Source organism: Pteropus alecto, unplaced genomic scaffold (assembly GCF_000325575.1).
Source record: "Pteropus alecto unplaced genomic scaffold, ASM32557v1 scaffold188, whole genome shotgun sequence".
NCBI lineage: Eukaryota > Metazoa > Chordata > Mammalia > Chiroptera > Pteropodidae > Pteropus > Pteropus alecto.
Window position 1 is genome coordinate 55,242 of NW_006441954.1, and position 15,073 is coordinate 70,314.

Sequence of the window (15,073 nt, forward strand, 5' to 3'; positions counted from 1 at the left end):
TTTCCTCTGGTTTTCGATGCCCCCCCCCTTTTTTGCCTTCATGTAGTTTAAACATTTCTCTAGAGTTCCATCTTGACTTATTTATGGTGTTTAGGAGAGATGTACTCTCCAAATGTATAGCGTTTGTAGTTGCTCTGAGTTATTATACATATGTAGCATATCACATTCTACTGGTATTAACATTTCAACACTTAAGTATGTTAATCTCACTTCTACTCAGTGTCCTTTGTTTTTCCCACTTTAAAATATCATTTTCTTGAGTAACAAATAGTGTTAGCCTTTCTGTTTCAAGAATCAAATATGACTTACAAAACACTTGAGAAGTACTGTCTATTATTATTTACTCTTATTTCTACTTCCTGTTGTCCTTTTTTCCTTCCCAATGCTCCAAATTTCCTTTTAGCTTTTACTTTCTGTTTAAAGAACTTCCCTTAGCCAGTCTTCAAGCGTATGTGTGCAAGTGACACATTTTTAACAGTTTTCCTTTATCTGCGAATGTCCTCATTTCTCATTCATTCATGGATAGTTTCATTGGACATAAAAGTCTGAGTTGACAGTTTAGTGCTTGGGAAATGTGCCACTTTCTTCTGGCTGGCATGGCTTCATATGATAGATACAATCATGTGGATTGGTGTGCCTTTATAGGTACGGTGTGACTTCTCATTTCAAATTTATTTTTGTCTTTAGTTTCTAAACATTTAATTATGTGCTAATCCAGTTTGGGTTTCACTTAACTTCTTAAATGTGTAGGTTTGTGTCTCTCATCAAATTTGGAAAGTTTTAGCCATTGTTTCTCTGAATATTTTTACAGCAAGACCCTCTCTCTTACCTACTGCACTTCTATGAAGTTAAAACGTTTGTTATTGTACCACAGGTCTCTGAAGCTCTGTTCACTTTTTTTGGGGGGTCTCTTTTCTCTGTTCAGACCGTGCAAATTCTATTTGTCCTCAAGTTCCCTAATTCTATCCTCTGTCATCTCTACTCTGCTATTGACTCCATGCAGTAAGTTTTTCAATTTGTTATTGTATTTTTCAGTTCTATAATTCTCATGCGGTTCTTTTGTATAACTTGTTTCTTTGCTGAGACTTTCATTTGTTTCAAGATAATTTGTATTTGGTTGTTGACACATTGTTAAGATGCCTGTTTTAAAATCTTTTTGATGTGTCAGCTGTCTTTTCTCATCAACGTTATGATTTTCCTGGTTCTTGGTGTGACAGGTGATATTCAGTTGTCTCCTGGACATTTTGTCTATTGTGTTAGGAGATTCTGGATCTCATTTAAATCTTTTATTTTAGTAGGTAGTCATCTTTTTTAGCTTTAGCATACAGGTTCTTTCCTGTATTTGGGAATTGTGTGCCTAATAAGTTTAATTTTGGAGGTTTTGTGCTACATCTTTGATATGTTTTCTTCTAGAGAGACCCCCTTATCTCATAGCCTGAAACTGCCCTGGCTAGGTGCTTTTCGTGGTGGGATCTCTCCTGTCCAATTATTTTGGCCGTCCCAGTGTCTTTGGGTGGGAGAAGGGAGATTTAGGCTTGCTGGGGCAAAGATGTTTTCCAGGATGAGATGCTCATTGTGGTTGAGTCCATCTTTCTTTTATTGCCTGGTCATTTCAATATCTCCCAGTAGGGGAGGAAAATCTCAGGCTTAGCAGGAAAGAATTATTCTCCCCATGGCCACTTATTAGTGGGGCTCTCAACTATCCCACTTTCTGGTGGTATCTGGCTTATCCAACAGTTCCAGAGGGATTCCAATTATTCATAGGGAGAAATGAGCATATTTGGGTGGCATTCCGTTGCTAGGTTGTGAAAGGTCAGGCCTAGATCAGCTTATACAGAGTAAGGGGATATAAAATGCTTTGCTACTGTGTTGTTTCTCCAGTTTTGAATTCTGAACCAATTTACATTTTTTTTTTATCACTTCTTAGGATTCTTCTTTGGTTATCTTTTACATTATTTTGAAGATTTGTGATTATATTCAATCGTATTTTTATACTTAGTGGGGAGGAACAGGGAGACACAAATCTGTACCATTCTGTCTGCACAAAATTTTCAGCCCAATTATTTTTATATTACAGGTTTCTGAATTTTTTCTGACACTGATTTTCTAAAATTGGAGGTATCTAGCAGAGACACAATAACGTCTTACAATTGGACTGAATTCCATATATAACTTATGTCTGCTTTTTTATGGAGGAAGTGTTATTATAATCCCTATTTTAAGGTAAAAGAGTTAAGAAAAGAGCCTAGGGTCAGAATGAGGTTCTAGTTCAATGTCCCCACTATGTGGAGCTATTGTAATCATTAAGTACAAAATTACATATGTAATGCATTGATTCCCAGTGCATGCAAGTAATAATAAATGCCCAATAAATGTTACTGTTCCCTTTTTTTCCACACAGCCCAATTTTTCCCTGAGTGTTTAAAGTCCCTAAAGACAGAAACGATCTGTCTTTTTTCACTTTGCATCTCTAGGGTCTAGAACAGTACCTGGTAATAAAAATTAAATTGTCTTAATAGCATTTATATCATTTGTAACACCTCCATCTCCTCCCAGCCATGCTCTTTCCATCTTTCACTGACCTCCTTGTGATTTACTTTCTTGCTTGAATTAGCTAATTTTGGCTATCCTCCCACTCTATTCATATCCTGGGCTTTTAAGCAATGAGTTTCTCTGTGCTCATGTGTTTTGATGATTCTGTTTCTCAGTCATCACAATGCTTGGGCTAAGATATAAATTTGTTTTCTCCTGAATTTTAGGCAGTAATTTAGACAGTATCCAGTAAAGTTTCTGGATACAATATTAATGTTTAAAATCTGCAGTGTTCCTCTACTCTAATAATGAAGTGTCAGAAAAAGAAGTGGAAAAAATAATTCCTTTTGCAATTGCAAGAAAAAGAATCACATTCCTAGGAATAAATTTAACAAAACATATGAAGGACCTATATGATGAAAACTATAAGACCGTACTAAAAGAAACTGAAGAAGATACAAAGAAATGGAAAAATATTCCGTGTTCTTGGGTTAGAAGAATCAACATAGTTAAAAAAGCCTTCCTGAGAAAAAAGAATGAGGCTGGAGTGGTCACTCTGCCCAACTTCAAATTATACTACGAAGTGACAATAATCAAAATTGCATGGTATTGGCAGAAAAACAGACACATGGATCAGTGGAACAGAATCGAGAGACCAGTAGCAAACCCATGTTTATATGGGCAAATTATTTTCGACAAAAGAACTGAAAACATACAGTGGAGAAAGGAAAGCATCTTCAATAAATGGTGCTGGGAAAATTGGAAAGCCACCTGCAAAAGAATGAAACTAAACTGTTGTCTATCACCACTCACCAAAATTAACTCAAAATGGATTAAGGACCTGAATATAAGACCTGAAAGAATAAAGTGAAGAGAAGAAAACATAGGAACTAAACTCATGGACCTTGGACTTAAAGAGGATTTTATGATTTTAACCTCAAAGGGGAATAAAAGCCAAAATAAATGAATGGGACTACATCAAACTAAAAAGCTTCTGCTCAGCAAAGAAAAAAAAAACCAAACAGGCAACCAGGTAGAGACACTCATCCAAATAGTAAAATATATTTGCAAATAATGCCTCCAATAATGGCCTAATACCCAAAACATACAAAGAGCTAATACAACTTAATAAAAACAAAAAAGCAAATGATCCAATAAAAAAATGAGCAGAGGTCATGAATACACAGTTCTCCCAAGAAGACAAATGGCCAACAAACATATGAAAAGATGCTCAACACCACTAGCTATTAGAGAAATACAAATCAAAAGCACAATGAGGTACTACCTCACACCTATTATAATAGCAATAATCAATAGGACAAGTAATAACAAGTGTTGGAGATGATGCGGAGAAAAGGAACCCTCATACACTGCTGGTGGGACTGCAAATTGGTACAGCCACTATAGAAAACAGTATAGTTTCCTCAAAAAACTCAGAATTGATCTACCATCTGATCCAGCAATCCCTCTATTGGGTATTTATTTACTTCGAAGACTTAAAAACTCATATCCAAAAAGATATTTGAGCACTGATGTTCATAGTGGCATTATTTACGGCCAGAACATGGAAGCAACCAAAGTGTCCTATGATAGATGATTGGCTAAAGAAGCTGTGGTACATATATACAATAGAATATTAGTCAGCTATAAGAAGAGATGAAGTACTGCCATTTGTGACAACATGGATGGACCTTCAGAGAATCATGCTAAGCGAAATAAGCCAGACAGAAAAAGTTGAAAACCACGTGATATCACTTATATGTAGGATGTAAACTTAAAAGCAACAAATGAACAGGACAAACAAGCAGAGACTCATGGACATGGAAAATAGACTAGTAGTTACCAGAGGGTGGGTTGAGATGGGGAAGGGGGGAGGGGGAAGATAGATGGCGTAAAAGGGATCAAATATGTGGTTATTGAAAGAAATGTAACTGTGGGAGTTGAACACACAATGCAATGTATATATATATATATATATATATATATGCCTTACAGGTGAATTGTATGCCTGAAACTTAATTGGATTTCATTAACCAATGTCATCATAATAAATAGTTAATAAAAACCCTTGTTAACAGGATTTCATTTAAAGTTTTAAATTTCAGTTCAGAAAGGCTGCACTCTTTTGCCTACAGTACTCTTCTCTTGTCTTTCCCCATCCTACAAACGAACCTAAGGCTACTTTATCTTCTTAAGAAATCTTTTTCAGTTTTCCCAGCTGGAAATCAGTCCCTCCTTTGTTCTCCCATGGCACCACCTCTATACCTTTGGCTTAGTTATTGTCAGACTGCTGTCACTTTGTTGTTTATATCCACTGCCTCCACCAGACTATAATTCCTTTGAATTATATTTGAATATAGACTGAATATATACTTGAATAGATTTGAACTCTCACTTTCCTTCCATTTTTCAGCAATTAAGATGGCCTTCCTATTTAAAAAGGGAAACTTCAACACCATAAACACAAAATTTAAGCCAAAGATGGGGAAAGGAGGAGATCAGGAGATACTTAGAACTCTTATCTAAAATAATTTAAGTTCTAGCTACAGACACATTACTTTATAGACTAGTGCAAAGACTAGATAGGATCTCAGAACTATGAATAATAATCTTTTTGAAATCATAGAGAATGTCAGTAGCCTCTAATAAACATAAATGAGAGAATACTACCATTCTAATTAGGAAAGAATGGTAGGTTCCAGAAACAATAAATCACTAATTTTTATTTGAATCACAGAAATAATAAATTGATTAATAATCTCATTTATTCTATAAAAATGTACTGACTGCTGAAGATACAAAAATGAGTAAGAAGGAAGCCACAGCCTCTTGAGAAACAACAGTCATGAAAAATTAAAGTAATATGATGTGACCTGTATTATAATAGAGGTATGCACATATTGCTATACAAATGAAAAATTGTGTCTGAACCTGTGGTCAGGAATAACTGTAGATAGAAAGTGACATTTGAGTTGCTCTTTAAATAATGAATAAAATTCCCCAGTTATCAAGATTAAGCATCACATGCATGCAGAAATGCATAATTAAGTCATGAAAAAATTAAATGCCTAAGTGGGTGGAACAGAGTATGTGTGGGAGAAAATGACATAGGATAAGCGCAGAAAGCTAAAACTGAGACAGGGCCTGGCCTAGGAGCCATAAGAGGTTGGAGCTTGATTGTATAGAAAATTTTAGAGCTCATTTTAAAAACACATCGTTTACACATGCTAGAAAAATGTAATGCTGGATAAGAGTACAATGATGTGAGTGAGAATCCATAGTGTCTAGCACAGAGGGATGCTCAGTAAGTACTGAGCAAATAAGGCTCATAAAAGTTTTCATTAACAAGATTTATAATATTTATGATATAAAATGAATACCTATGAACCAACAGCTTTTCTATACACCAGAAGTGAACAACTATTATGGAAATAATGCCCTTTGCAATAGCAACAAAGCGTAATTTATATATGTGCAAGCTAATAAAAAGTGACTTAGAACCTAGAAGAGTAAAACAACAAAATTAGTAAGTGATATAAAAGATGACTTGAATATTTGGAAAAAACATGTTATATCATTGGGTGTGAACACAACATTTAAAAGATGTCAATTCTTACAATGTGTTTAGTATTTTAATTATTTCAATAAAAATCTCGATGACATTTTTTTCTATGCAGGAAGAAAAAGAATTTAAACATTTTCTTGAAGATTATTAAAATGAAAATAGTCAAAGTCAATTTTGTAAAAAAAAAGACAAATGAAAGTCTTCTCTTAATATCAAAAGATATTACAAAGCTATAAAAACCAAAATAGTGTATCAGAATGAAATTGGACACAAAGATCACTGAAATGTCATAAAGTACTCAGAAATAAACTTTTATTTATAAAGAAGTAGTCATGAGAAATTAATGTAAAAAAACCAGTTTATTCCATAAATGATACTGGAAAAGTTAGCTAGCCACAATAGATCTTTTACCCAAGCAACTAATGACAGAAGAATGCATATAATAGACATCTTCAATGTGGTAATTGATTTAAAAATAATGCCATTGTAATTATCAAAGAAAGACTTGTTATATTGTACAACTTATGAATTTTGAGGTTGGAAAAACTGGTTGGTGATTTAAAGGAATGTACAATTTGTGATGGTTCCTAGTAGTTATATTTTAGCAGACACTGTTAATTTATTGAAATGTGATTATATAAATACTTATAGTCAGTGTGCCAGTTTAAAAAGTGTGCATCCTTTTAGGGTTAAATATTATTAACCCAGAACAGCCAGATTCTGGGTTAAATATTATTAACCCAGAACAGCCAGATTCTTGACTTCATAAGTACACCTCGTCTACTCTATTTGGTGCAAATTAGATGCACACCAGGCTTCAAAAAGGCACTCCAATGAAAGAGCAGAGACTGTCATTGTATAAAAAAGAAGACCCAACTTTATGTTGTTAACAAGAAGCATACTTTATTTTTTTTTTGAGTTTTTAATGTGGGAATTTTATTTTTATTAATTATTTTGAGATTATTGGGGTAACATTGGTTAATTCAATAATATAATTTTCAGGTGTACATTATAATTTGACATCTATATATCCCATTGTGTGATTACCACCCAGAGTCTAGTTTCGTTCAGCTACCATATATTTGATCCCGTTTACCCACTTCGCCCTCCCTCTAACCCACTATATTTGACCCCCTTTACCCTGTCTACCTCTTCCATCTTCCCCAACCTTCTACCCTCTGGTAACCACTAGTCCACTGTCCATTTCCCTGAGTCTCTGTTCATTTGTTGCTTTTAGGTTTATATCCCACATATAAGTGATATCATGTGATTTTCAACTTTTTCTGTCAGGCTTATTTTGCTTTAGCATGATTATCTCGAGGTCTATTCAGGTTATTGCAAATGGCAGTATTTCATCTCTTCTTGTATCTGAGTAATATTCCATTGCATATATGTACCACAGCTTCTTTAGCCAGTCATCTACCGTAGGACACTTCGGTTGCTTCCATGTCCTGGCCACTGTGAATAGTGCTGCTATGAACATTAGTGTGCAAATATCTTTTAGGATATGGGTTTTCAAGTCTTTGGGTGTAAATACCCAGTAGAGGGATTGCTGGATCAAATGGTAGATCGATTCTTAGCTTTTTGAGGAAACTCCATACTGTTTTCCATAGTGGCTGTACCAATTTGCAGTCCCATCAGCAGTGTATGAGGGTTCTTTTTTCTCCAAATTCTCTCCAACATTTGTTATTACTTGTTCTGTTGATTCTGTTCTAACAGGTGTGAGATGTTATCTCATTGTGGTTTTGATTTGTATTTCTCTAATAGCTAGTGGTGTTGAGCATCTTTTCATGTTTGTTGGCCATTTGTATGTCTTCTTGGGAGAAGTGTCAATTCAGGTCCTCTGCCCATTTTTTAATTGGACTGTGGTTTGTTTCTGTTATTGAGTTGTATAAGTTCTTTGTATATTTTAGGTATTAGGCTGTTATTGGAGTTGTTGCTTGCAAATATCTTCTCCCATTTGGATGGCTATCTCTTTACCTTGTTGACAGTTTCTTTTGCTGAGCAGAAGCTTTTTAGTGTGATGCAGTCCCATTCATTTATTTTTGCTTTTACTTCTCTTGCCTTTGAGGTCAAATTCATAAAATCCTCTTTAAGTCCAAGGTCCATAAGTTTAGTTCCTATGTTTTCTTCTATGCATTTTATTGTTTCAGGTCTTATATTCAGGTCGTTAATCAATTTTGAGTTAATTTTGGTGTGTGGAGATAGACAACAGTCTAGTTTCATTCCTTTGCAGGAAGCTTTCCAGTTTTCCCAGCACCATTTATTGAAGAGGCTTTCCTTTCTCCAAAAACTGTATGTTTTTGGCTTTTTTGTTTGCCCATATAAACATGGGTTTATTTCTGGACTCTCGATTCTACTCCACTGGTCTGTGTGTCTATTTTTTCTACCAATACCATGCCGTTTTGATTATTGTTGCTTTGTGGTTTAACTTGAAGTCAGGCATAGTGATGCCTCCAGCCTCATTCTTTTTTCTCAGGATGGCTTTGGCAGTTTGGAATCTTTTGTGATTCTGTACAAATCAGATGATTTTTTTATTCTATTTCTTTAAAAAATGCCAATGGGATTTTGATGAGGATTTCATTAATATTTTTCCATTTCTTTGTAACTTCTTCAAGTTCTTTTAATAGGGTCTTATAGTTTTCATTGTATAGGTCCTTCACCTATTTCATTAGATTTACTCTTACACATTTTTTTGTTGCAATTGCAAAAGGAATTATTTTTTCCATTTCTTTTTCTGACGCTTCATAATTAGAATATAGGAGAGCTATGCATTTTTGAACATTGATTTTGTATCCAGAGACTTTACTGCATTGTTTCTAGTAGTGTTCTTGTGGAGTCTTTTGGGTTTTCTATATAAAGAATCATGTCATCCACAAATAGTGACAGTTTGACTTCTTCATTTCCTATTTGGATGCCTTTTATATTTTTCTCTTGCCTGACTGTACTTGCTAGGACTTCCATTGTTACATTGAATAAGAGTGGCGATAGTGGACAGTCTTGTCTTGTTCTTGATCTTAGAGGGAAGATTTTAGTTTCTCACCATTAAGTATAATGTTGGCTGAGGGTTTGTCATATATGATCTTTATTGTGTTAAGGTCCTTTCCTTCTATACTGATTTTGTTAAGTGTTTTGATCATAAATGGATGCTGTATCTTGTTGAAGGCTTTTTCTGCTTCTATTGCTATGATCATATGATTCTTATATTTAAATTTATGTGGTGTATCACATTAATCGATTTATGTATGTTGAACAATCCCTGTGCCCCTGGGATGAAGCCCACTTTGTTGTGGTGTATAATCTTTTTAATATGTTGCTGTATTCGGCTTGCTAGTATCTTATTTAGAATTTGTTCATGAGAGATATTGCTCTGTAGTTTTCTTTTTATGGATCAGAGTAAAAGTGGCCTCATAAAATGAGTTGGGAAGTATTGGTTCCTCTTCAATTTTTTAGAAGAGTTTGAGGAGAATAGGTATTAAATTTTCTTTGAATGTTTGGTAGAATTCACTGCTGAAGCCATCTGGTCCTGGACTTTGACTTTTTGGTAGGTTTTTGATGATTGCTTCAATTTCCATACCACTGATCGGTTCTTCCTGATTCAGTCTAGGGAAATTGTATTTTTCTGAGTACTGGTCCATTTCTTCTAGGTTATTAAATTTGTTATTATATATTTTTCATAGTATTCTCGCATGATCCTTTGTATTTCTGCGATGTCAGTCATAATTTCTCCTCTTTTATCCCTGATTTTATTTGTCTTTTCTTTTTTTTTTAGTGAGTCTAGCCAAAGAACCAGCTCCTTGTTGTATTTATTTTTTCTATTTCTTTGGTTTGTTTTCAATATCTTTTATTTCTGCTCTAATTTTGACAATTTCTTTCCTTCTGCTATCTTTAGGCCTCATTTGATCTTCCTTTTCAAGTTTTTTAAGATGAAGTGTTAGGTTATTCGGGCTCATCCTTGTTTTTGGAGATAGGCCTATAATGATATGAACTTTCCCTCTTATGACTGATTTTGCTGTATCTCAAACTTTTGGTATGTTGTACTATCATTATTTCTTTCCTGACCCAATTATTTCTTCCCTGACCCAATTATTCTTCAGTAGCATGTTGTTTAATCTCCATGTATCTATGGTTCTTCCTGATTTCTTTTTGCAGTTGATCTCTAGTTTCAAAGCATTATGATCAGAGAGTATGGTTGGTATGATTTTAACCCTCTTATATTTGTTGAGGTTATTTCTGTGTCTCAATATGTGGTCGATTCTTGAGAATGTTCTATGTGCACTAAAGAAGAATGTATAAGCAGCTGTTTTAGGATGGAAGGCTCTGTATATGTCATTTACGTCCATCTGTGTCATAGATCTAATGTGTCATTTAAGGATGTTATTTCCTTCTTGATTTTCTGTTTGGATGATTGTCCATATCTAACAGTGGGGCATTTAGTTTCCCTACTCCGATAGTGTTTCGGTCTGTTTCTCCCTTTAGTTCTGTTAGTAATTACTTTACATATCCTGGTGCTCCTTGATTGGGAGCATAGATATTAATAAGTGTTATGTCTTCTTGGTGCATGATTCCCTTTATCATTATGAAGTGTCCCTCAGTATCTTTACTTTTTTTATTTTGACGTCTATTTCACCCGATAATAGTAACACTACTCCTGCTTTTCTCTGAATGCCATTTGCTTGAAATATCATTTTCCACCCTTTTACTTTGAGTCCATATTTGTCTTTGGAGCTGAGATGTGTCACCTGGATATGGTTGAGTTTTATTTTTTGATCCATTCTGCAACTCTGTGCCTTTTTATTGTTGAGTTCAGTCCATTTACATTTAGAGTGATTATTGAAATATGAAGTCTTCTTACAGACATTTTATCTTTTGCTTTTTGGTAGCTTGGTGTTTCCATTGCTTCCTTGTCTTTGTGTTTCTGTTTTCTTTATTTTGCTTGGATTTGTGAGTTTTGCCTCTGGTTCTTCTTGTTTTATGTTATATACTTCAGTAGTGAATCTTTGGTGTGGGGTTACCATTACGAACATGAAAAGGATAGTTATATATATAGAGTTGTCCATTTTCTTCTGCACGTGCCTTATCTCCTTTCCCCTTTGTGAATTTGGATCTTTGAATCCTCCCCTTTTCAGTCATTGTTATCTCAATTTGTCCTTATGTATGCTGAATTAGTTTCCTGTTAGTAATTACTTTACATATCCTGGTGCTCCTTGATTGGGAGCATAGATATTAATAAGTGTTATGTCTTCTTGGTGCATGATTCCCTTTATCATTATGAAGTGTCCCTCAGTATCTTTACTTTTTTTATTTTGACGTCTATTTCACCCGATAATAGTAACACTACTCCTGCTTTTCTCTGAATGCCATTTGCTTGAAATATCATTTTCCACCCTTTTACTTTGAGTCCATATTTGTCTTTGGAGCTGAGATGTGTCACCTGGATATGGTTGAGTTTTATTTTTTGATCCATTCTGCAACTCTGTGCCTTTTTATTGTTGAGTTCAGTCCATTTACATTTAGAGTGATTATTGAAATATGAAGTCTTCTTACAGACATTTTATCTTTTGCTTTTTGGTAGCTTGGTGTTTCCATTGCTTCCTTGTCTTTGTGTTTCTGTTTTCTTTATTTTGCTTGGATTTGTGAGTTTTGCCTCTGGTTCTTCTTGTTTTATGTTATATACTTCAGTAGTGAATCTTTGGTGTGGGGTTACCATTACGAACATGAAAAGGATAGTTATATATATAGAGTTGTCCATTTTCTTCTGCACGTGCCTTATCTCCTTTCCCCTTTGTGAATTTGGATCTTTGAATCCTCCCCTTTTCAGTCATTGTTATCTCAATTTGTCCTTATGTATGCTGAATTAGTTTCCTGCTATAGAAATTCTCTGCTTATTATTTAAGCTTATGATGCCTTGTTTTTAGTAAGGGTTGCACTCCTCTGCTTCTATTTGCCTGTTAGTCACTTTATTCCTAATTATGTCTTTTTCTTTTTGTTTTGTTATTTTGTTTCAGATGAGCTGACACCTTTCAGTATTTCCTGTAGCAGGCCTTATAGTGGAGAATTCCCTCAATTTTTGTATGTCTGGAAAGGTCTTAATTTCTCCTTCATATCTAAAGGAGATCTTAGCTGGATACATCATTCTAGGCTGGTAGTTCCTTTCACTTAATAGTTTAAATATTTGATTCCATTCTTTTCTGGCTTGTTAGGTTTGCGCTGAGAAGTCTGATGATAATCTAATGGGGTTTCCTTTATATGTTACCTTCTTCCTTTCCCTGGCTGCCCTGAGAATTGTTTTTGTCATTATTTTTTGATAAACTTATATAGTGTGTCTTGGTGAAGGCCTTTTTGGGTTGAGATAATTGCGTGTTCTGTTGACTTCTTGAATTCCAAGCCCCAGCTCATTCCTTACATTTGGGACATTATTGTCCACTATTTGTCTGAAAATTCTTTCTCATCCCTGGTCCTTTTCCTTGCCTTTGGTAATGCCCATTATTCTTATGTTTCCTCTCCTGACAGTATCGGCTATTTCTTGTATTTCTTTCATTATTTTTCATTCTTCAGTTTCTCTCTATTCCTTCTGATTTATTTCTAGATTTCTGTCTTCAATATCACTGATCCTTTCCTCCATTTGGTCAACTCAATTTCCCAAGCATGCTATTTCATTTTTCAGCTCTTACACTGTGTTCATCATCTCCAGAAGTTCTATTTGGTTCCTTTAGAGGGTTTCAACCTCTTTGCTCTGATTATCTAGTTGTTTTTTCAATTCCTGAAATTGTTGATGTGAGTTGTTTTGGATCTCATTGAATTTTTTTCAGAAGTACCATCCTGAATTCTCTGTCTCGTAAGTCACATATTTCTACATCTGTAAGCTTATTTTCTGGAGATTTTTCTCTTTCTTTCTGAGATGCCTTGTCACCTTGGTTGATCATGGTGTTTAATGGACTATTTCTCCACCTGGGCATTTATGGAAGTGTATTCTTTTGTTTTTCCAGAAAGAAGATTTATTACATAAAGGTCTCTTTTTAGCCTGCTGCAAAGAAGGAGCTTTTCTTTTGGTTTCCAGTAGGTGGCGTCTAAGGCTCTTGGATCCTTGCTTTATATAAAGCCTAAATGTCTTTTTTCTTTTCTTGTAGATGTTTAATCATACTTGCTACTCTCAGTTTCAGTTCCTGTCAGTATTAGCAACAGTTTCGGTAGCATTTGCTCAACTTTTCCTGGAGTTCTGTGGTGATCTGTCTTGGAGGGTATGGAGAGAGGAGCCTTCTGGGTTGGGAGTTGGGAACTGTGGCTCAGTCTTGGTTTTGTTACTGGGGCCAGTAAAAATCAACTGTTGTTTCTCTGTTGTCCCATTCCACTTCTCTGCTTTCTGCCCCAGTGATGGCCCTGGTGCCGGCTGCTAGAAGTTCCGGCACTTCCAGGCAGGCTGATCAGGGAAGTCACCGCACCTTCACCCCTACCCCTCCTCCTGCAGGGAGCTCCGGTGGCTGCGAGATGCAACTTCTTTATTCCTCCGAGTCCACTGCCCGACACCTGGGGTTCTGACCTGTGGTAGCTCTTATGCGCAGAATCCATGCTCAGACGTGCTGGTGTGCAGTTAGGGTGGTTTTTTTTTTTTTAGTTTTAGATGTTCAGCTTATTGTTGTTTCAAGGGGAGAGATATGAAGATGTTTCACTCCGAATGTTTTCCGAAAAAAGAAGCATATTTTAAATATAAAGGTAATAATAACATAAAAGGATTGAAAAAGATATTCAATGCAAATATTAATAAAAAAATCAAGAGTGGCTATATTAGTATCAAACAAAATAGACTTCAGGAAAAGGAATATGGAGATAATAAAGAAAGATGATAGAGAAGGTCAATAAAACTGATAAATCTGTAGCTAGTTTGGTCAAGAACAGAAGAGGAAAGTCACAAATTATCAATATAGGAAACAAAAAGGAGCTGTCACTATAGCTCCTACAGACATTAAAATATTCTGAGTAATGTTATGTGAATAAATTTTACAACCTAGATGAACAATTCCTTGAAAGAAACAAATGAGCAAGATGGAATCAAGAAAAAATTAAAAACCGTAATAGCTTTTATATCTATTAGAAAGTAAATTTATAGTTACATGTCTTCCCATACACAAAAAAGAAGTCTAGCCAACATGGCTCTCACTGGTCAATTTTACCAAATATTTAAGAACTAAAGTATACCGATCTTACATGAATTTTTTCAGATGGAAAATAGGTAGAGGTAGTTCATAATTCACCTTTATGTGGCCAGGATAGAGAGATGCTATGTTCATGCATGAGAAGGCTCAATATTTTCAAAATATAAATTTCCACCAAATTAACCTATAGATACAATTCAATCTCAGTAAAAACTGCAGGCAACTTTTTGTGTGTGTGATAGAAACTGACAAATTGATTCAAAATGTATATGGAAATGCTGAGGACCTAGAGTATTTAAAACAATTTTAACAAAGAAGAGCAAAGTTGGAGGACTTCCAATTTACTAAAGCCACAGATATCGAGACAGTATGGCTTTGTTAAAGTGTAGGCATACAGGTCAATGGGACAGATTAGTGATTTCAGAAATACACTCACACATCTATGGTCACTTGATTTTCTGTAAAAGTGCCATGGTAATTCCATGGGGGAAAGCATAGCTTTATGGGGGGGAAAAAAAAAAGTATCCCTGGAACTACTGTTTATCTTCATAAAAAAAATGAACTTTGATTCTTATCTCTTGCCATTCACATAATTTAACTCAAAATGAATCATAGCACTAAATGTAAAAACTGAAACTATAGAACTTTGAAAAAAAAAAGAGAGAGAATGTCTTCACAACCTTGGGGTAGATGTAGATTTCTTAGGACACAATATGCTTAAACCATAGAAGGGGAAAAAAGAATGAAAAACTGGACTTTATAAAAATGAAAAACTTCTGTTATTTAAAAGACTGCTTTAAGAAAATGAAAAGGCAAGCCAGAC

General features: G+C 34.9%; 1 protein-coding gene across 5 annotated transcripts in view; it reads right to left on the reverse strand.

Annotated features, from left to right (window-relative positions):
• LOC102886519 (probable ribonuclease ZC3H12C) overlaps positions 1-15,073 on the reverse strand; it is a 64,098-nt gene that overhangs the window by 9,030 nt on the left and 39,995 nt on the right. For 3 of the 5 annotated variants that reach the window (XR_003048526.1, XM_025051866.1, XM_025051868.1), the window contains one exon: positions 13,180-13,726. The exons of the other annotated variants lie outside the window; for them this stretch is intronic. Coding sequence is in view for 2 of the 3 variants with exons in the window: in XM_025051866.1 (XP_024907634.1) it covers positions 13,689-13,726 (38 nt within the window). In the remaining variant the exon portion in view is untranslated. Of the gene's footprint in view, positions 1-13,179; positions 13,727-15,073 lie in introns of those variants that run through there. 5 annotated transcript variants of the gene reach the window in all.